The sequence below is a fragment of the Alexandromys fortis genome, unplaced genomic scaffold (assembly GCF_014885135.2).
Source record: "Alexandromys fortis isolate MF-2015 unplaced genomic scaffold, M_Fortis_MF-2015_v1.1 scaffold_134, whole genome shotgun sequence".
Taxonomy (NCBI): Eukaryota; Metazoa; Chordata; class Mammalia; order Rodentia; family Cricetidae; genus Alexandromys; species Alexandromys fortis.
In genome coordinates, this window is record NW_026068007.1 from 4,269,558 (window position 1) to 4,290,319 (window position 20,762).

Here is a 20,762-nt window from a genome sequence, read left to right on the forward strand (position 1 = left end):
CCCTGTCTCGAAAAACCAAAAAAAAAAAAAAAAAAAAAAAAAAAAAAACTGTTGCCTCAAAATTCAGAATCCTAGTTGTTAGAAAGACAATCTGCTGCTTCATCTCCAAGTCCTTCCTTTAATTACCCAGCATGCTCTGTTTTGTTTACAAGACTTGCATATAATTTAGCCAATGACTAAATTCACTTATTCAAACTGAAAAGGCTACAACAGGAATTTTAATTCAAGCATAAATTTAATTACATTAAAAAAAAACCTTAGAGCTGTTTTAACAAACTTAATATCTGACAGGGAACAGTTCCTCCACCGAGAGACAAAGTACTATCTCATTCCCCCACCTCCAATGTACAATTAGGAAAAAAAGAAAAGAAAAGAAAAGCCAGCAACTAAAGAGCTGCAGAGAAGAGAAAAGAAATCCAAACGCTGAGCAATAGCCATCCAACAGGGTGTAGCCATGTAATTGTTAAAGGTTGCTGGGCTCCACTGAGAACTGCCATTTTTACTGTAGTGAACATAGGTCAACCACTCAAGAAACACTTAAGGAGCAACAAGTTGCAAAAAATTTCTTTGAAGATACAGGCAGAAATAGACTGAATAACTGAGGTAGTGAAGGCAGAGGTCTCATCCTTGGCTACAGAGACAGTTTGGACCACAGCACAGCCTGTCTCAAATATACACACACAAATAAACAAAAGCTAGCAATAAAGAACTGAGTGCCATACACATATGTGGAGGTCAGAGGTCAGCCTTGTGGAGTGGATTCTCTCTCCACCCTGACCTGGGTTCCAGGATTTGAACCGATGATGTAAGGCTTGCCTGGCAAGGTGTCCTCAAAGGTGCTAGAGACAAGCCATTTCAGGAAGTTCACCTCTGCAATATGAGGAGTTAGTTATTGACAGCTGATGGCTGCCAAAGAATGGTCATTAATAAAAACTGAGGATCTAAAGTTGGGGAGATGGGGGCACTAGAGGGAGTTAGAGGTAGTGCTGGATAGCTACGATCAAAAATCACTGTATAAATATAGTCTATTTTCTTCTTCTTCTTTTTTTTTTTTTTTTTTTTTTTTGAGACAGGGTTTCTCTGTAGCTTTGGAGCCTGTCCTGGAACTAACTCTTATAGTCCAGGCTGGCCTCAAACTCACAGAGATTTGCCTGCCTCTGCCTCCCAAGTGCTGGGATTAAAGGCGTGAGCCACCACCGCCTGACTACAGTCTATTTTCAAATAATAAAAAATATTTAAAAGAAAAAGTGGCTGAGTAACTGCCTGTAACTCCAGTTCCATAGGATCTGATACCTTCTAACTCACCTGTGCCCATTCCCAAAGACACACACATATACACATTATTAAAAATAAAGTCTCTAACCAAAAGCCTAATCCAGCATCCTCCTGAAGGCATTTGAATATGCCATGCAACTTTTTTTTTTATTGTGTGTGTAACATGCCACATGTGGAGGTCAGAGGACAACCTTGGAGCCAGTTCTCTCCTTCAACCCTTGCTGGCTTACAGGCTTTGAACTCAGGTCTTAAGGCCCACCTGAAAAAGGACTTTCAAAGGGGCTACAGGCAGACAAGCAATTTCAGGAAGTTCACCTCTGGGAGGTGAAAATGGCTACATTGTAATTTACCCAGTCACCAATGACAAGAATAAGCACAAAAACTGACACCCCTCCCCCCAGAACAAAGCATGGTATAGATCTTTTTTAGCCTTTATAACCATCAAATTATAAACACCCAAGCATAATAAAGATATCATTACTAAAATACAAGATGCATGCTTGCATGTAGACACATATAAACCTCTTCAGGAAAAAAAAAATTCCACTCTACAGGTGTTGGTACTTTCAGTTCATCTTGAACAAAACAGATTAATTAGTAAGTGTAACAACTGAAAAGTAACTTCAAAGCAGCACTCAAGGCGTATCAAGAAACACCACAAGCAAAATCCATTTAGCAGCATTTCATCTACATGAATCATATCTTTTTTCACAGTCAAGTAGAAAACAAAAAGCATGCTGTTTCAAACACAAATACAGTAAATTCAACAAGATCCTCTAATCCTTCCTTAATATTTATCAAAATTTTGGTAGCAGTTTCAAAACCAAACACAAAATCCTTTGAAGATTGTATTTGCACACACAGCTACAGCTTTCTTGAATAATAAACGCCACAAAGGTTCACAGAACTTTTTGTGGTCTTTGAAGACTGAAAGTTGATCAACGCGTTTTTTTTTAAAGCATGATACAGTTCACAAGTTGCCAGTGTCGGTAGGAGGAAGTTCTGCTCCTAATTCTTGGTATGAAAATGTACTAATTACCAAACCATCTGCTTCAGAAAACACAACAGGATATTGAGACATTTAGACTTCTAGTAACATGACAAGAATATTTCTTGACACCTGCTTTAAGTACACACATTCTGAAACATCAATGTTTCCAGCAGGAACTAAAGGTTTGGTTTATTTTAAGAGAAAACGGCATCATTTAGGTGTCGGTACTGGCCTGCCCTTACAGTCCTGACAGGGTACGTCCTCAGTTGTAGCCACTAAGAGCACCTCCCGTAGACATTCGCTATGTTCCCTTTTAAAAGATGGGCCTGCTCATCTCCCATCTCATTTTCTCTCTGTCCCCCTCTCTCTTTCTTTCTTGCTCTCTTTCCTTCCTCTATCTCTTCTGTCACTCTTGTCCCAAGGACCAGTCTTTGCCCCCTTCTCTGCTCCTTTCTCTGCCCCTTCTCTCTCCTCTTCCAATAAACCTCCTATGTGAGCCTTGTTACATAATGAAGACTTCTCTTGGCGGCCTTTTAAAATTACAACAAGTCTATGTTTGTATGCAATTTTGCAGTCAAATACTTAATGAAACAAATGCTTCGAGGGATAAATTTTCTCCACAGTACCCAATCAAAAAGGTCATAAGCCTTCGTTAGAACACTGGCCTCTAAAGTAAGAAATAGCCAACTTTAAGCATGGTGTGGTGGCACACATCTTTAATCCCAGCACTAGAAGAAGTCAGAAGAAGGTGATCTCTGAGTTTGAGGCCGGTTTGGTCTACAAAGCAAGAGCTCTAGGGCAGCCAGGAAACTGCTCCAAACTGTCTCCAAATAAAAAAACTAAACGAAAGAAATAATAAGAAAGATCTTTGTTTAGGTATTACACCTAAACAAAAAACGAATAACAAACAAAACAAAAACCGGTGAGTTATCGCAACTGGTAAAGGCACTTGTCCAGCATGCCTCGCAACCTTAGTTCAACTCTGGGACCCCTGTAGAGGTGGATGACCGGAACCAACTCCACAGGCTGCCCTCTGACCTCCACTCGCGAGCCCACATCTACATCATACACACAGAATAGCAATACATTTTAAAACTAAAACTAAGGACAAATAAGTAAACCACCATGAAGCAGTACACCGCCAACAAATTGTACGAAAAGAAGCCGAATCCCAACACCCAAGCCGTGGAGAGTTTACAGGGCGGAGGTTTCGGGGGGGGGGGGGGTCGAGGACGCTTTCAACGCGTTCCCGGATCGGGTGACATCTGCACGGACAAGGGCCTGAGGTGGCATCACAAGGCTCCTCGGGTGGAGCGGGCGCACTGCGGCCGGAGCACTCACCTGGCGTGCCCGAGGCTCCGGGACACGCTGCCCGCCGCGTGGCGGGGAACGAGGCCTGAGCCGCAGCGTCGCGCTCGCTCCGGGAGCCGCACGGCCGAGGTCCGCAGGCACCGCAGCTCCTGCTCGCGGCCAAGGTGCAGTCAAACCGGGTAAGTCCACTTCCAGTGCCCGACCGCCTCTGCCAGTCCCCCACCCGCGGGGCCACGCCCCGGAAGTGAGGGTTCTGACGCCTGCGCGCGCAGGCGGAACTTAAGGGGGCGTGGCCGAGCGCTGGGTGCGTCTGCGCGTTGCGCGCGGCGGCCTCGGGAGAAGGAGTAGGCGTGCGGCAGGGGTTGGTACTGCCTCTCCTGTCTCAGACCTTTCCCTGTGGACCTTACTATCTTCCCGAGGCTTGTTACCAAGCTGCTCAGAGGTTAGAGAGTCAGGGGCTCCCTTACATGTGAGTGTCAGTGGTCAAGCCATTCGTTTATGACAAATCTTGTTTTAGAACCCGGTGCTTACTTATACCGTGTAGACTGGGACCCATGTCGCCGTGTAAACACAAGAACCGTCAAGACATGCTATGGGGGAAATTTTATTTCCTTGGTTTTTTGTTTTGTTTTGGCTTTCGGGGGCTACCGTTTTAATATAAACATACAAGTTATGCCCCACGTTTTGCAGATACTTACCCGACAGTGCTATAGACAGAAAGAACCATCGACATAGTTCCCTTTAGGGGTACATGTAATTCACTTTCTAACATCCCAGCCAAGGGCCAAGAGTCATGGTACATGACTTTGATCCTAGTGCTTGGGCGGATTAAATGGATCTCTGTGAGTTCCAGGTCAGCCAGGATACATAGTGACACTCAAAAAAAAAAAAGAGAGAGAGAGAGAGAGAGACATGTGTAGATGTCTCTAACTAACAAAGTCAACTAACAAAGACAAAAGTCATTCAGGAAAAACACATCTGTTAACTCAATAAATACAAATATATTGAGTTTAAGCTTCTGGTCCTCCTGTTTCCACCTCCTCTGTGCTGTAATTACAAATGTGGGCCCCCATGCCTGTGGTTTGTGGTGCTGGAGATCAAACCCAGGGTTTTGCATGTGTTAGACAAACTACCAACTGAGCAGTATCCTCAGCTCCTAGTTCCACGAGTACTTATTTGAGCAACCACTACCTGCCGCACACAATGCTTGCCACTGAGTTTATAATGTTTTGAGGGTAGAGAGATGGCTCAGCAGTTAAGAGCAACTTGTTGCTCTTACAGAGACCTGGGCTTAATTCCCAGCACCCACATGGTGGCCAGAGACCATCTGTGACTCCAGTTCCAGGGGCTCTATCACCCTCTTCTGACCTCACAACACACCAGGCATCACCTGGTACACATATACACATGCAGGAAAACCACATGTGTGTGTGTACATATAAAGTGAAATAAATATTGACAAGAAACAATGTCTTACAGGGCTTAAAGTCTTCTAAACTTTTCACCCCAAATAGAAAATGATAGTTCTGCTATAGTGGATATGAACTTTAGTGTCACAGAGCACAGAAAATATAATCAGTACATTAGTTAGGAATAATAAAAAACAATATAGGAGATATCAATTACCCTAAGAGATGGGTTTAACTTCTATATGAGTGCAAAGGTCTCCTAATTTATGAAGCCAATTTAGGGTTTTAAAACTTCTCAAAGCTGTAAAATGAATATATGTGTTACAATTCAACTTATAGAAAATTCTAGAACTGATGAGATGAACCTGGGAGTAAGGGCTACCAATCAGTGATAGCCTAGTGTGAGATTTAGGAGATTGGGGATGATGTTCTGTAGGGGAAGTATTTTCCCAGATGTGTACATTTTTAAATAGATATTGTAATTTGATTTTATGTAAATTATACCTCAATGTCTTTTGTTGTTTTTGAGACAGGTCTTACTTTTTAGGCTCAGCTAGCCTGAAACTTATTATGTAGCCCACGTTGACCTCAGATTTATACGGTTTCTCTGCTCTCAGGTGCCCAGTGTTAGGCATGAGCTTCCATACCTGGCTTTGATGAAGATGTTTCAAATAGACAACCCTCCAAAAGTGGCTTGCAGTGATTACTTCTATTTATTTACTTGTACAGTCAAAAAATTTTGTCAGAGTTTCTGTTGCTGTGAAGAGACACCATGACCACGGTAACTCGTAAAAAGGAAAAATATTTAGCTGGAGTGGCTTGCTTCCAGTTTCAGAGGTCCAGTCCATTACCAACATGAGAGGGAGGGAGCATGGTGGCATGCAGGCAGACTTAGTGCTGAAGCTGAGAGTGCTACATCTTGCAGGCAACAGGAAGTTGACTGACAATCACACTGCGGGAAGCTTGAGCAAAAGAGACCTCAAAGCCCACCCCGATAGTGACACACTTCCTCCAACAAGGCCGAACCTCCTAATAGTGCCACTCCCCTTGGGGGTCATTTTCTTTCAGACCACCACATAGATACCCTTAAATCACAGAGGTTTCAAACAACTTCTAATTTTCCTCCCATTCTTCTCTTCTTCCTCCCTCTTCCTACTCCTCGTCCTTCTTTGGTAGGACTCACTATTCAGCCCATGCTAACCTCAGACTCAGTGGTGATCCTCTTGCCTCAGCTTCCCTGATGCCAACATACAGTTTTCTTCTTACCTGCTTTGTCTTTTTACCTTTACGGTGCTGAACCCAGCTCCATACTGAACTACGTCCCTAGCTCTTCTTAGCTTCATCCAGCTCACAGTTGGATGAATGCGATCACTGAAACCACAGAAGAAAAAGTGTGTGTGTGTGTGTGTCTTGTCTAGTTTTGTCATCGTGACACAAGAGTCATCCGAAGGGAGATTCCCCAATTGAGAAAATGTGTGCATAAGATCCAGGGGCAAGCCCATCCCATTGAGGGTGAGTCCATCCCTGGCTTGGTGGTCTTGGGTTCTAAAAGAAAGCAGGCTGATCAAGCCATGAAGAGCAGGCCAGTAAGCAGCACCCCTCCATGGCCTCTGCATCAGATCCTGCCTCCAGGTTCCTAACCCATTTGAGTTTCTGTCCCAACTACCTTCAATGATGTACTACACTATGGAAGTGTAAGCCAAATAAACATTTTCCTTCCCAACTTCCCTGTGAGTTCAAGGTCAGCCTGGTCTACATAGCAAGTTCCAGGACAGCCAGGGCTTTATAGAGATACTCTGTTTCAAAAAGGAGGAGGAGGAGGAGGAAAAGAAAGAAAGAACTGTATAGCTTTTATCTAGATAAGATATATGTGAGTTCTCCTCACATTTGATTCCCCAGTGTCAGTCTGACTTCAAAGTGACAGGCGTGTGCAGCTCTCCGGTGTCCTCAGAAGGGAGTGCTTAGATGCCACCTGCTCATCAGTCCTGAGAGCTACACTAGTCATTGCTCTAACCGTGGGGTGTGCAGAACCACCTCCATTCTCAAACAATTGCATCCCCAATGGGACTCTGAAAACAAGTTTGCATTTTCCTGGTGAATAGCCCGACTAATGAGGCAGGGCTGTAGGACATGAGAAGTTCTAGGGAAAGAGGTAGAAAGGTAAATGCCAGCCGAAGACTTTATCCACTAAGCAATAAGCAAAAGAAAAGTGGAACCTGTTCAAAGAAGGTATAAAGTAGTAGCAAAAGGAGGATAAGTTTGGTGCTAAAAGAGAGAAGTAACTTGGAGGAGGGAGTAAACAGAGTGATTGCTGAAAGAGGCGACCTCCGGAATTACACAGGAGGGAAACGGGCATAGAGGATTACCTCCTGCCAGTGTTTATTCATTGCCTCTTTCACCAGTAGACAAAATTAAGTTAGGTGTTATAATTAGCACATTGTAGGCACTAATTAAGTAGTTGTAGAGTAAATAAAATCATAGTAAATAATGAATGTATACTTTGGGATACCATAATCTTTTAAAGTTTTAAAGTTTTTTTTTAATTTTTTGTGTGTATAAATGTTTGGCCTGCATGTGTGTATGTGCACTGCATGTGTGCCTGGGGTCTGTAGAGACAAGAAAAGGGTGCTGAATCCCTCAGAACTGGAGTTATAGATGGTCACAAGCTTCTGTGTTGGTGCTGGGAACTGAACCGAGGCTCTCTGCGAGAGTAGCAAGTGCTCTAATCCACTGAGCCATCTCTCAGCCCTAAATAAAATCACTCTTAGAAATTAAGAGGTGTTTCTTCTGTTTCATTGGAAACTAAAAGGGACATCAAATAATAAATTACGAAGGGGAATAAACTAATGGACAAAAGAAAACAACAGCAATGCTAGCATTTGAATGTTTTCATGTTCAGCTGATTTGAGAGAATGTCTAGAATCGGAATAGCATTTCCTGTGATACATGTAAAGGGAAATGTCACTTTCACATCTAAAAATGATCAAATATACCTAAATGATACTAAATGTCAAGTTTAATTAGGAGAAAGTTTTGGGATCTAGGTGAGGTAGTAACGGTCTATAATCCTAGCACTCACTAGGTAGAAACACCAAGATCAGACATTCAAAGCCCGTCTCAGCTAAGCAAGCTCCAGACCAGACTGAGTTGCACAAGAATTTGTCTAAAAAATGGAATTACAAGGCTTGAACCTGGCTCAGAGGTTAAAAGTACTTGCTGCTCTTTCAGAGTAGTTGAGTTCCTAGCACCCATATCAGGCAGCTCAGAAACCACTTGTAACTCCAGCTCCAAGCGACCCAACACCCTTTTCTGGCCTTTTAGGGCACCCCTGCACATGGACATACATACATTTTTTTAAATGTATAAAGTAAAATGGAAATAAATAATGCCTTAATGTTAAATACTGATTGTACTTCTATTAGAGAAAAATGAGAATGTCCCCTACATTCTACTGTAATCAGTTTGTCTTAATTGCATAACTACAATCACTAGTCATATATACTTCAACTCCAAAGCAGCAAAGTTTTAATCAAACTTTTTTTTTTTTTTTTTTGGTTTTTCGAGACAGGGTTTCTCTGTGGTTTTGGAGCCTGTCCTGGAACTAGCTCTTGTAGACCAGGCTGGCCTCGAACTCCCAGAGATCCGCCTGCCTCTGCCTCCCAAGTGCTGTGATTAAAGGCGTGCGCCACCACTGCCCGGCTAATCATAAACTTTCTAAGATTGAAAAATGAAAACTGAATTTAGAAAATTAGGCTAGAACAGAACATATAAGTAGACTGTTACCATCAAAGGGACAAATCTCATGGGGTCCCAAATCTAGACAATTAACTACAGGTAACTAAGCAATGTTCAAAGTGGGGAAAACAGTCATCTCCAGGAAAGAACACATCCAAAAATGATCAGCTCTGAAATTATGTGCATATGAGTAATATTATATAGACTAAACAGATTGTATTTAGGCACAAACACACACACATAGAAAAAGAGGTCATGAATTTTAGAGTGAAAAGTGTGTGTGTGGGTACACTGGAAAGTTAGAAGGAAAGAGAAGGGGGAAATGATATATTTCCAGTTCAAACTATTTAAAATTATATAAAAGTAAAGAAATCTTGAAAAATTAAAAATTGGGATGGTGAAATGGCTCAGCAGGTGGAGGTGCTTGCCTCCAAGCCTGACAACCAATTCAACTCTCAGGAACCACACGGTTGAAGGAGGGAACTGAATCTATTGAGTCCTGATTGCTACGAGTGCTGTGGCATGTGCATACACACGCGCACACACACACACACACACAAATGCTAAAAAAGAAAGAAAATAGGGCTGGCATGATTGCTCAGTGGTTAAGGCTCTTGCCACCAAGTATGAAAATACAGATTTGCTCCCGGCAACCACATGGTCAAAGGAGAGGAGTGACTCCTGAAACTTGTCCTCTGCCCTCCTGTGGGCATGCACACCCCCACATACAATACAACACAATAGAAATTTACATAATTTACTTTTCCGCACATAATTGAAAGATTTGAATTTTGTTTTTTATTATCCCAGCAAATGTTACACTAGAGGAAATGATTGGGAAAATACAAATAGATCCATTAAAACTGACTGATTATTTGTTCTATTACATTCAGAAATATGCAAAACAGTTGTTATATTGCAAAGCTGTAATTCTTTTTCTAGCAAAGCATTATTTTATAAAATGGTAGTGTTGCCATTGATTCCATTTTAATACAAAATACTTATATACATAATACAATATAAAAGTAAACTGGGAAGTGCCCTCCACAAAGGAATATACTAAGGCACTTTACAAATATACCAATATGTTGACCCAAATTATGTTTTATTTTAGATTAAAAAACACAAACTGTTTGACTTTAAATATCAAAGGGATTTTTTGTTTATTAAAGAAAAAGTTCTAAAGTACCTTGGGTAACAGCAGCAGCATATCTAAGAACTCCTCCCACTGGGTTTCTAAGTTCTAACATATTATTAAATCAGAATAAAACATTTCCACTCACAGTTTTGCACTTCTCAACAGCAGAAGGAAATAACTTTTTAAAAAAGTCAATCTCAAAGTGACTTCTTAGTCATACATTCTATAGTTTCTATTACAAATAGGAAGGTAGGACAGAAACAGCAACAGGGCCTGCCTCAGGACGTCACTGAACAATACACAACAGTATGTACAATTACACAATTATAAAACGCATTTTATAAATACTATTGATAACGTATTAAAGGGGCAAGTACACAAGACAGCCAGTTTTAAGGGACAGCATGGAGAACAGCGTCTTCACCCTGCTTCAGTTGAGAGTGTCCAGGTTTTATGTTGTTCTCTTTATTTGCTCATAAAGCACCAGCTTCTATGCTGGAAGAACTGGATGTAGTCAGGGAGTAATCCAATATAAGTATCCAAAATATTAAAATTGTGAATAAAATACTAAAATCACAGATACCAATGCTTATATACTGCCTCTGACAAACACTAGACCATCAGGGAAGTTTAGAAGACACAGAATTTGTAGTGTTTACGTTCAGAGGAAGCATGGTTGTGGGAGGGGAGAGACAGCACCTTTGTTTTCCTGCAGTGTAAATATGACAAAGTTGGTTTTCTACTGTATTGCACCATACTCCAGGAGTAAAACCACTAAATGAAAATGTAAATCTGAGTGAGAAAGCCCAAAGAACAAGAGGGCTGTCTTATAAAAGTGGGAACCAAGTAAAAACTCTTGAATTAGTATGTTTTGCATAGGACTTTACAGACTATTCAAACGCCCCATGATTTAAAGACTGTTTCCTGATAGCACATTCTCTTACAGTTCTCCTTAGCAATCCTTCAGAAACACCCGACATTTCAGTGCCTTCAAAATAGTGTTTACAACATGTCAGTGTCGTGCCCGCATTCACAGGATCATCACGGCGCACTCTAGAAACCTTCCAATGACAGATCATCGTTTTTACAGAATGTGCTCATCTGAAAACTGTGCAATAAATTAAGAGTTTTCAGTTGAATGTAGCAACTTACTTACAGGATGTAGTTCTCTAACCTGTCTGTGAAGTTTCTATCATATTTAGGGATCCCTGGATGTGCATGCAACGCTTTCTGTGTATGTGCTGATACGCACTTTTTTCACTAGGGCCAGAGTTAACACAGCCTTCATCTCAAAAGAACCAGTGACCCCAAAGACCCATTCTTATACTGCAACAGGTTCTAAACTGAACATGAAAGTGTAAGCTAATAAGCTAATAATTTTTCTCTTTCTCCAATTCAACCAAATATCTTTGCTTTTAATTTTTTTATACATATGGTTTCAAACAAATTATCTTTTATATGAAAGCTAGATAGGTAAATATCTTTCCTATCCGCAAACATTAAATCTGATAAAGTATTCATGTCAGTAACCCTAGGAAAAGAAAATAATATACAAACTTTACTAAGGTAAGAATGCAGCCTGATTCTTCTTCCTAAAAGATGTTACTATGCATTTTGTTATAAAGCCACACTTCTTCCTTAGAACCTAAACATTATATAAATAGGCGCATTAATCTTAAATAAGTTAGGCGGTCTTCAATTTTTAAACCACTATGTATCTTCTAATTAGGAATGGTCATCCCAATTAGGAGTTAATTAATAATTATTCTTAACCAATTAATCTACTCTTAGGTATAATAGTGCCAAATAGAACCATTTTCCTGTGCCAGTGATTTATATTGTAGCACTGTTCTGGAACAGGAAATCTACAGCAATGACAGCACAATCAAGATTGATCACTGTACTGCAAAGGTACCTTTCGGGGACAGCGGTGCTGGGGATTGAACCCAGGGCTTTGTGTATGTTAGGCAAGTGCTCTACCACTAAGTTATAGCCCCAGCTCCTGGAATAGTACTTTCTTAGTGAGTACATACAAATAAATTCTAATCAAAGTTTTACAAACTGAAAATAATTTCTTTGCTTAGGAGATGGAAATTTTTACTCTCATCTTAAGATAAAAATATTACAGACCTTAGTTTTCAGTATCTGAAAATTTGATTTATGGCAACTTTGTTCCCTTTTAAAACTGGAAGCAGCATTAATATCAATATGGAAACAAAACTAGTAGTGCTCTGACTTCTTTTTCAAAGCCAGTAATTGAGAGCTAGGGTAGGACTTCCGTGGAGGGAAGCGGTAAACTGCACTATTTCTAGTGAACTCACTTGATTCTGCTCTATTTGTGATCCCAGGATATGACTTCCAGATTAGCATTAGCCTAGGTACACCTTCTAAAATGATGCCTTAATTTCTTTAGCTTATTGTGAACTAAAACCACAGTTACAGGGGAAATATGGTATGTTTCATATTTGGTTAAAGCAAGATAAAACTGTCTTTCAAAAACTCTTGAATTTTAAAATTACTTAGCATATATACAAATAGATACCAGGCTTCTCTTTTTAGACAGAGCACTATATTTTACGTACTTTAAGTACCAAGAACTGACTATAATACTCAGTTCATAATTTACTTTCCTTATAACAATTTATTCTAAATTATTGGGTTAAAAGGGTGGAATAAATTAACATTTTAAAACAATTTCCCATAATTTAGGAAAATAAAATATTGTACACAGAGCACACAAACTCTGTCATATTTGCATAATCTCCTCAAAATCTAAAAACCCTGCATTTCAGGTCTTTCTGCGCTCTTACAAGTATCTCCTAGTCTATTAAACATACACTAGATCACGGTTTTTTACATCAGAGCCTGTGTCCTGGTCATCGTCATCAGACTGTTGCTCTGAGCCTTGTGAATTAATGTATTCATACTCAATAGGCTTTGGATAATTATATGGGTAGCCATTGTCATCAAAAAACCTCCGAAAGGTAAACTCATAGAAAGCATGTTCAGGGTGCTTCCCGTTTTTATACCAGCCATTCAGAGTGTCGTTGATATTTTCTTCCTCATTATCATCACTCCACAACTTGTCAGGATCAACAGGGTCAAAATTGGATGTATCTGTTGGGTGCGTGATTTTGGGGATGTATGAAGCAGACTGCTGTCTCAGATCACTAGAGAAATCAATGGTTTTAAAAAATGGATGAGCCTTTATTTCATCAGCACCATTCTTGCCTAGGCGATCTTCTGGGCCTCGGCAGAGTTTGATGATGAGGTCAGAGGCTTCAGGACTCAGCTTAGCTTGAGGGGGAATGTGAAGAGAAGTTTGCCAGTTGATAACCTTTAAGAGAAGAGTTTTTAAAAATTAAGAAGGGAAGAGATGAAAATCAACAATTGCCTCAAGTTTTATATCAAATGTCTTACTGGACTACTTGTTTTTCTAAGTAACTTGCACGGTATTTTACCTTTAATAATAAATCACTTCTAGACAATATATTTTCTATCTTCAGCTCTTGAGAAGACTCACAGTAAGGTTCCTTTTGTTTTGTTTAATTTTTGTTGTTTTGGTTTTTCAAGGCAGGGTTTTAGTGTGTAGCCCTGGAACTCACTCTGTAGGCAAGGCTGGACTAGAACTCAAAGATCTGCCTGATTCTACCTCCTGAGTACCGGGATTAAAGAAGTGTGCCACCATCTAGATGTTTTATTTTATTTTTGAGAAAAGGTCTCTCTAAGTAGCCTTGGCTGTTCTGGAATTTGCTATGTGTGGTACTTTGAGTGAAAATAGCCCCATAGACTCATAGAGACTGGCATTATTGGGAGGCGTGGTCTTAATGGAGTAGGTGTGGCACTGCTGAAGGAAGTGTGTCATTGGGGGCAGCCTCTGAAGTCTCAAAAGCTACAGCCAGGTTCAGTGTGTCTGTCTCTTCCTGCTGCTTTCTGATCGAGATATAGAATTCTCTGCTCCTCTCCACCATGTCTACCTGCACTCTGCCATGAAGATAATGAACTAAACCTCTGGCTGTATGTTAGCCCCCCAATTAAAATTTTCCTTTATAAGAGTTGCTGTGATCATGTGTCTCTTCACAGCAACAGAAACCGTAACTAAAGCACTAAACCAAGCTGGACTGAACTCACAGAGATCCACCTCTGTCTCCCAAGTGCTGAGGTTAAAGGTTAGAGGTGGCTACCATGCTAAGCTTAAATAGGTTGAACATTCCTAATCCAAAAAAATTCAAAATCTGAAATACTTTAAAACATAAAAGTTCGGGGACTTGAGAGATGGCTCAGCAGTTAGGAGCACTGTTCAGAGAACCCAGGCTCAATTCCCAGCACACAACTGTCTGAAACTCCAGTTCCAGGAAATCTGACACCTTTATACCAATGCACATAAAAGTTAAACAAATTATTCAAAAAATAATAACACAAAAACTCTTAATATTGATATGATATTGTAAGTAGAAAGCTCTCCACCTGATCTGTGTTGACTGCACTCAAAAAGAATTCACAGGGAGCTGGGAACACAGCTCAGTGGTAGAGCACTAGTCTAGCGTATCAGAGGTCCTGGGCTTGGATCCTACCACTCCAAAAACGAAACAGAACCACAAAGAAATAAAGGTACACTAAACTATTACATAAAATTACCTTCAGGCTGTTTGATACATAAATGAATTTCATGCTTAAACTTGTGGTCTATTCCTATGAAATCTCTGTGTGTATATGCAAACATTTAAAAATCTGGAGGCAGAGGCAGATCTCTGAGGTGTCAGCTGGTCTACCTACATGGTGAATTCTAAGCCAACTTAGGGCGACATACTGAGACCCTATCTCAAAACAAAACAAAATCTCAAAGAATGTGAAATATTTCTGCCTCAAGTCTTTTGGACAAGACATATAAAGGTACTCTTTTAAGTACTACAGCATATATAAAGATCTATAAAAAGCTAATAATTTTTTGTGTAGGTCCTATAGCTTACCTTCATTTGTGTTTCTAATGGTGTTTGTGCCAAGAAAGGAGGTTGTCCCACCAACATTTCAAAAAGAATAACACCAACACTCCACCAATCACATAACTGTGTATATCCTAAAAGTATCAAAATTACAGTTATTCACAAGAACACTTTTAAAAATGCTCAGAATAAAACAACATTAGCATTAACTCAACAATTTATACTGTAAAATCAACACTTCTATCTTAAACCTGAAAAGAAATAAGGTATATTTTAGCATAAATTTGGCTGATCTCAAAGACTACTAAAATTATTTATGAGACAAATAAATGCTTTGCCTGTTCGTAGTAGTACTTCAGGTGCAATATAATTGGGAGTCCCAACCAAAGAATGTGCTAGACATCGCTGGTGCTGGCGTGCAGCTCTCCGTTCTAGTGGCTTCAGTCTGTCTCCACACCGACAGTTGGAAGGATCTCCCCATTCATTACTGAAATCCATGCTATCTTGCCGTGGATGATCCCCTATAAAATAAAAAGGAAAACAATAAATGAAAGCAACAAGGACAAAAGTCAACCTCAAGTCTGTGTAACCTCTGATATCATGATTAAGAGCTAATAATACTTTCCCTGTGATGAATTAATGCACAGAAGATGCCAAGTCACTGGCAGCATTACTATTGCCAATGGGGGCCTGTTTGCAGGGATATAAACAGGAAAAGACTTGAACTAAGAAAAATGGAAGACTCAATACTTTACTCAATGTTAAGTGACCGCAATGTAAGTCATGAGTAGGTAGGATAAAGTATCTCATTCAAACTAGTCTGTTATTTTTCTGAGGGTATTTTTTAAACACATCTGATCAATTTCACTCATTCAATTCATTCAACAAAAGACAATAAGAACGATTCTTCACGCAGACAGGTCATACTCTGGCAGGGCAGAAGCACCACAAACATAAACATAGTAATGACAGGGCTGAGGGTGATCTCAGCTGTTAGGGGTGCTTGCCTAGCCCTGAGCTCCATGGACAGAACTGCAGTAATTTGGCTTGTTGGAACATACCTGAAATCCCACTATAGCTTTGCTGGGCCCTTTTAAGTATTTTTTAAGGACTTATTAATTATGTGTATATACATGTGGGCATGTGCACATGATTGAGTACAGTGCCCTTAGAAGCCAGCAGTGTTAGGTCTGCTTGGAGCTAGAGATATGGGCAGCTGTAATCTAACTTGCCCATATGGGTTCTGGAAACTGAACTCAGGTCCTCTAGAAGAATAGTAGGTACTCTTGTCCCTGGCCCTTTTTCTTCTTTTTTTTTCTCATTTTCTTTTTCTTTTCTTTCTTTCTTTTTTTTTTTTTTTTTTTTTTTTTTTTTTTTTTTTTGAGACAGTGTCTCATTGTAACCCAGACTGGCCTCAAACTTGCTATGTAGCATGACTTTAATCCCAGCACTTGGGAGGCCTCTGTGAGGTCAAGACCAACCTGATCGACACAGTGAGTTCCAGGAAAACAGAGCTCTGTGGAGAGAACTTGTCTCTGAACCAGAAGAGGACCCAGCAGGACAGCCAGTCCTCATGACCTGAGTTCAACCCCCGGAACTATGTGAAGGAGAGAAGCAACTCCGGCAGACCTCCAACTTCCACTTGGACATACACAAAATAAAGAGCTACCTTTGGGTTTTGTTGTTGTGGGTTTTTTTTAAACCAATAATTAAAAAAAAAATAGAGGCAGGGGACTCAGCTGGTAAAGTGACAGCTGAACAAGACCTGACTTTGGATCCCTAACACCCCTATAAAAACTAGGTGTTGTGACCCCACTCCTGGGAAGGTAGAGATAGGTGGGTCCTTGGCACTATTAACCAGTCAGCCTACCCAAATCCAGGAGCTTCATATACAGTAAGAAACCTTGTCTCAAAAATAGGGTAAGAAAAAAAAAAGTGGCCGTTGAGATGTTTCAACCGGTAAAGGAGCTTGCCACAAAGCCTGATAACCTGAAATGGATCACTGGAACCCACATGGTAAAAGGACAGAACCAATTCAGTTGTCCTCTGATCATTAAACTTCATGGCATGTACACACTGTGCCCATAGACACATAACACATAAATATAAATGTCAAAATAAAAAGATAATAATCAAGGAAGATACCTGACAGTGACCCCTGCCCCTACATGTGACCACATGAACTGTACACACATTTGCCCACAAACACATTAACGAAAATGATGATGATGATGGCACTGAAGGTGTACTTTGTGGCTTGCATGGAAGAGGCTCTGGGTGCCGGTCCCCAGCAGTACACACATACACAAAAGTATGGCATGGATCTGCAGTTCCAGCCTCAGAGAAGGCAGAGGCAGGAAGATTAATTGAGCCCAGGTATTCCAGACCAGTCTAGAGAACACAGAAAAGAAGACACACTGACTATTCTATAAAGACAATATAAGAGATGACACAAATGTGATCTGACAATTAAATTAAATTGGATGGCAAGGAAGACCAAACGAGAACCTAACATTTGCTAAAATGTAAAAGGCAAGAACTCAACCACATGAAATTCAGAACAAGTCTTTTCATGAAGAAATAGCAATAGAAGGTAGACCAGAACAGTCAATAAGGGAGACATGCAGGCTGGAGATATGGCTCAGTGGTTAAGAGCATTGCCTGCTCTTCCAAAGGTCCTGAGTTCAATTCCCAGAAACCACATAGTGACTCAAAACCATCTGTAATGAGGTCTCGTGCCCTCTTCTGGCCTGCAGGCATACACGCAGAGAGAATATTGTATACATAATAAATTAAAATATATATAAAAAAAGTTTTTTAAAAAAAGGGAGACATGCAAGGGCAACACACAGATTTATAGTGAAAAGACATGGGAGAGTCTGAAGCAAGAGAGCAAAAAGAGCTGATATACGATTAAAGAAAGCAGATCCTACAGCACAGCATGGGGGGAGAACAGGAAGAGACAGGAGAACTAGATAACTATAGGAAGCTTGGCTGAGGGTGGCAGAATAGAGCTACAGAGGGACTCGGCCTCCTGGGCAGGTGCCAGTGCTAGTGTTCTAGAACTGAGGAGGATGGAATTGAGCAGACAGCTGTGGCAGCTCTTTGTTAAGTTTCAACAGCTATTTGAAATCCATGTGGAAACAGGGAGAGATCGCTTCTAGAGAGACATGAAATCATTAACATATAGAGGATATTTAAAACTACTTACAGTACTAAAATTAACCTAATTGTAATAATCACCTGGGAAATTTCATGACAATATAGTTTCCATTTTCCAGAGAACATTTTTCAATCAAGAGTCTGAAACAGAGCCTAGGAATTATACTTTTTCAGAAGAATCAGAGGTAATAAAGTGAAGTGTGGGAGATACTTAATTCTAGCCACTCAGTGAGCCGGATAAGGGAGAACATGCCTAGAGAACTCCTGATCTTGGGAAGCTGAGGCAGGACTGTGAGTTTGGATTCACCCTAGGCTAAACAGTGAGTTCAAGACTGGCTTGTGTCCCAGGTAGATCTCTGTAGATTCAAGCCCAGCCTGGTCTACAAAGCAAGTTCCAGCCAGAGCAATTACACAAAGAAACCCTGTCTCGAAAAACCAAAAAAGACTGGCCTGTGCTACATAGTGAAGCTCTGCCTCAAAATCAAATAAAAAAGAAAGAAATCCATCTGCTGTGTTCACAGATGCCCAGAAGGCTACCACTTACCTTAGAAATGCTATAAGCACTAAATTAGAATATATGTAAAGCACCTAGGATATAGTAATTAGTCAACAAACATTAGATCAACTTACACTTCCATTAGCGCTTGGAGGGTTCTTGGTGAGGCAGTGAGGTAGAAATAACATGGGCCCTGTAATCAGACAAACCTGGGTTCAAAGCCTAGCCCTTACACTTCATTTCTGTCTGACCTTGGATGAGTTACTTCACCTAAGTCTCACGTCTTCATTCTGCCTCACAGTGTCGTATGATTAAACAGAATCATGTGCATGTATTTAGGGTCAAATAAGTTGTATGACAATCATACACATAAATAGCAGTGAAAACAAATATATGCAGTAACATGGAAAAAGCTCAAAAAAGATGTAAACAAAAGAAAAAGAAATACAAAAATACATATAGAATGATTATATTTAAATAGTTTCAAGAGTAGGAAAAATGAAGTAATTCACTGTTGCCAAATATACATAATGGTATAAAGTATGGTGTCCAGGTCTAGTAGCACAGGCCTGTAATCCTAGTTAAATAAGAAGCTGAGGTTAGAGGATCCCAAGGTGAAGGCTTTCCTGAACTACAGAGAGTAAGTTCACCTGAAGTCTGGGCAACCTAGTGAGAGAGCTTGTTTCAGAATAAAAAATACAAAGTGGCGAGACTATAGCTCAGTGACAGACTACCTGCCTAGCAGGCGGGGACCTGAGAAACAGCAGCAGCAGCAAAACCAAGAAAAGTGAAGAACGGATTACAAAGTTCTAAATAATGGATGTCTCTGAAGGAAAGAAGGGAAAATAACAATTAAAGGTATCTAACAACTACTGGTTATCTTGGTGAACACAGAGGCTTTATTCAAAATTATTTTAAAAACTGACACATTTCAAAAGTAACAAAATTTTGTAGTAGTTACCTACACTTTAATAATATTTCAATGAACTTTATACACTCTTAAACTTTATAGATCTATGTGTAAGGGATCACCTAAATTTTATAAGAGAGTTAGAAACTTATGCCTACCAGTCTCACCCATTGCTGAAGTCATCCCAACTTGTACTACATAAGTAAATTACGGTGAGTTAAAATGGAATTTACAAGCTCACTTACCACTCTGGTAGTATTTGGAATCATGAGTCCATCTGAAGCCAGTGCACAGACCAAAGTCAGTCAATTTAATATGGCCATCTCGGTCAATCAAAATGTTATCAGGTTTAATATCTCTATGAATAAAACCCATTTTATGAACGCTTTCAACTGCACAGGTAAGTTCTGCTATGTAGAATCGTGCCAGATTTTCTGGAAAGATGCCCATTCTAATTAATAGGCTCATCATATCACCCCCAGGAATGTAGTCCATCACAAAGTACAAGTTGTCCTTATCCTGGAATGAGTAATACAAGCGAACTACCCATTCATTGTCGGCTTCGGCTAGAATATCCCTCTCGGCTTTAACATGAGCAACTTGGTTTCGGAGCAGAACATCTTTCTTTCGCAGCGTTTTTGTGGCATACAGAGCCTTCGTGTCAACTTTCCTTGCTAGACAGACTTCACCAAAGGCTCCTATTCCTAGTGTCTTTATCTTCACAAACATAGACTTGTCCATTTTAGCCCTTTTAAGACGAATATAGTTAGACTCTTTCTGGCAAAGCATCTTTCTCATTTGATCCTGGGCATCTTGAGATAATCCAACCTAGGTAAATAAACTAGAGGTTAAATAAGGAATTGTATTGGATAGCAAGAAAAAAAGCTTAAAAAAATCAGGCATATTTTTGAAAGTTAAATGCATAATGATTTTTAATAAAGCATGTTAGAATTCTAGAATGTATTTCAGAGCGAAATTAATGATCAAAGTCAAGCTTGAAAGCTAGTAAGCAATACACAAGGTGAGCCTATATGCAAATTCAGCTGTGGAGAGCAAGTAGAAGAGGCCATCAGCAGACTTCTAGTCCTCTCTGAAGCACTCACAGAGTAGTTTTCCAAAAGACAACAAAACAAGTTCATTAGCATGCATTCTCAACTCTCTCCGTGCATATTCCCACATTATAGGGCTAGACTGCCTTCACTAAATCGTTTTTCTACATGTCTAGGCCTCAAATATTTTCCCCATGATTTTATATTTCATTTTCATTATATTTTCATACAGAAAAATTTCTTCACTCCAGGTTCAATCATTCTTATGAACAAAAAGAAAGAAACAACAAATGGCTCAGCAGGCAAAGGCCCCTGTGGCCAAGTCTGACTCTCCCAGTTTGAT

The 20,762-nt window shown here is 40.1% G+C and overlaps 2 protein-coding genes across 2 annotated transcripts in view; both read right to left on the bottom strand.

Moving 5' to 3' along the window:
• The window catches only part of Katna1 (katanin catalytic subunit A1), a 27,676-nt gene extending 23,920 nt beyond the window's left edge, over positions 1 to 3,756 (bottom strand). The window contains exon 1 of the mRNA XM_050161591.1: positions 3,608 to 3,756. The gene's annotated coding sequence lies outside the window, so the exon portion shown is untranslated. The remainder of the gene's footprint in view (positions 1 to 3,607) is intronic.
• A 5,740-nt stretch (positions 3,757 to 9,496) lies between these two features.
• The window catches only part of Lats1 (large tumor suppressor kinase 1), a 33,658-nt gene continuing 22,392 nt past the window's right edge, over positions 9,497 to 20,762 (bottom strand). Inside the window, exons 5-8 of the mRNA XM_050161595.1 lie at positions 19,616 to 20,198; positions 15,141 to 15,323; positions 14,830 to 14,936; positions 9,497 to 13,196 (exon numbers count right to left, since the gene is read on the bottom strand). Coding sequence (XP_050017552.1) covers positions 12,687 to 13,196; positions 14,830 to 14,936; positions 15,141 to 15,323; positions 19,616 to 20,198 — 1,383 coding nt within the window. The 3' untranslated portion in view covers positions 9,497 to 12,686. The remainder of the gene's footprint in view (positions 13,197 to 14,829; positions 14,937 to 15,140; positions 15,324 to 19,615; positions 20,199 to 20,762) is intronic.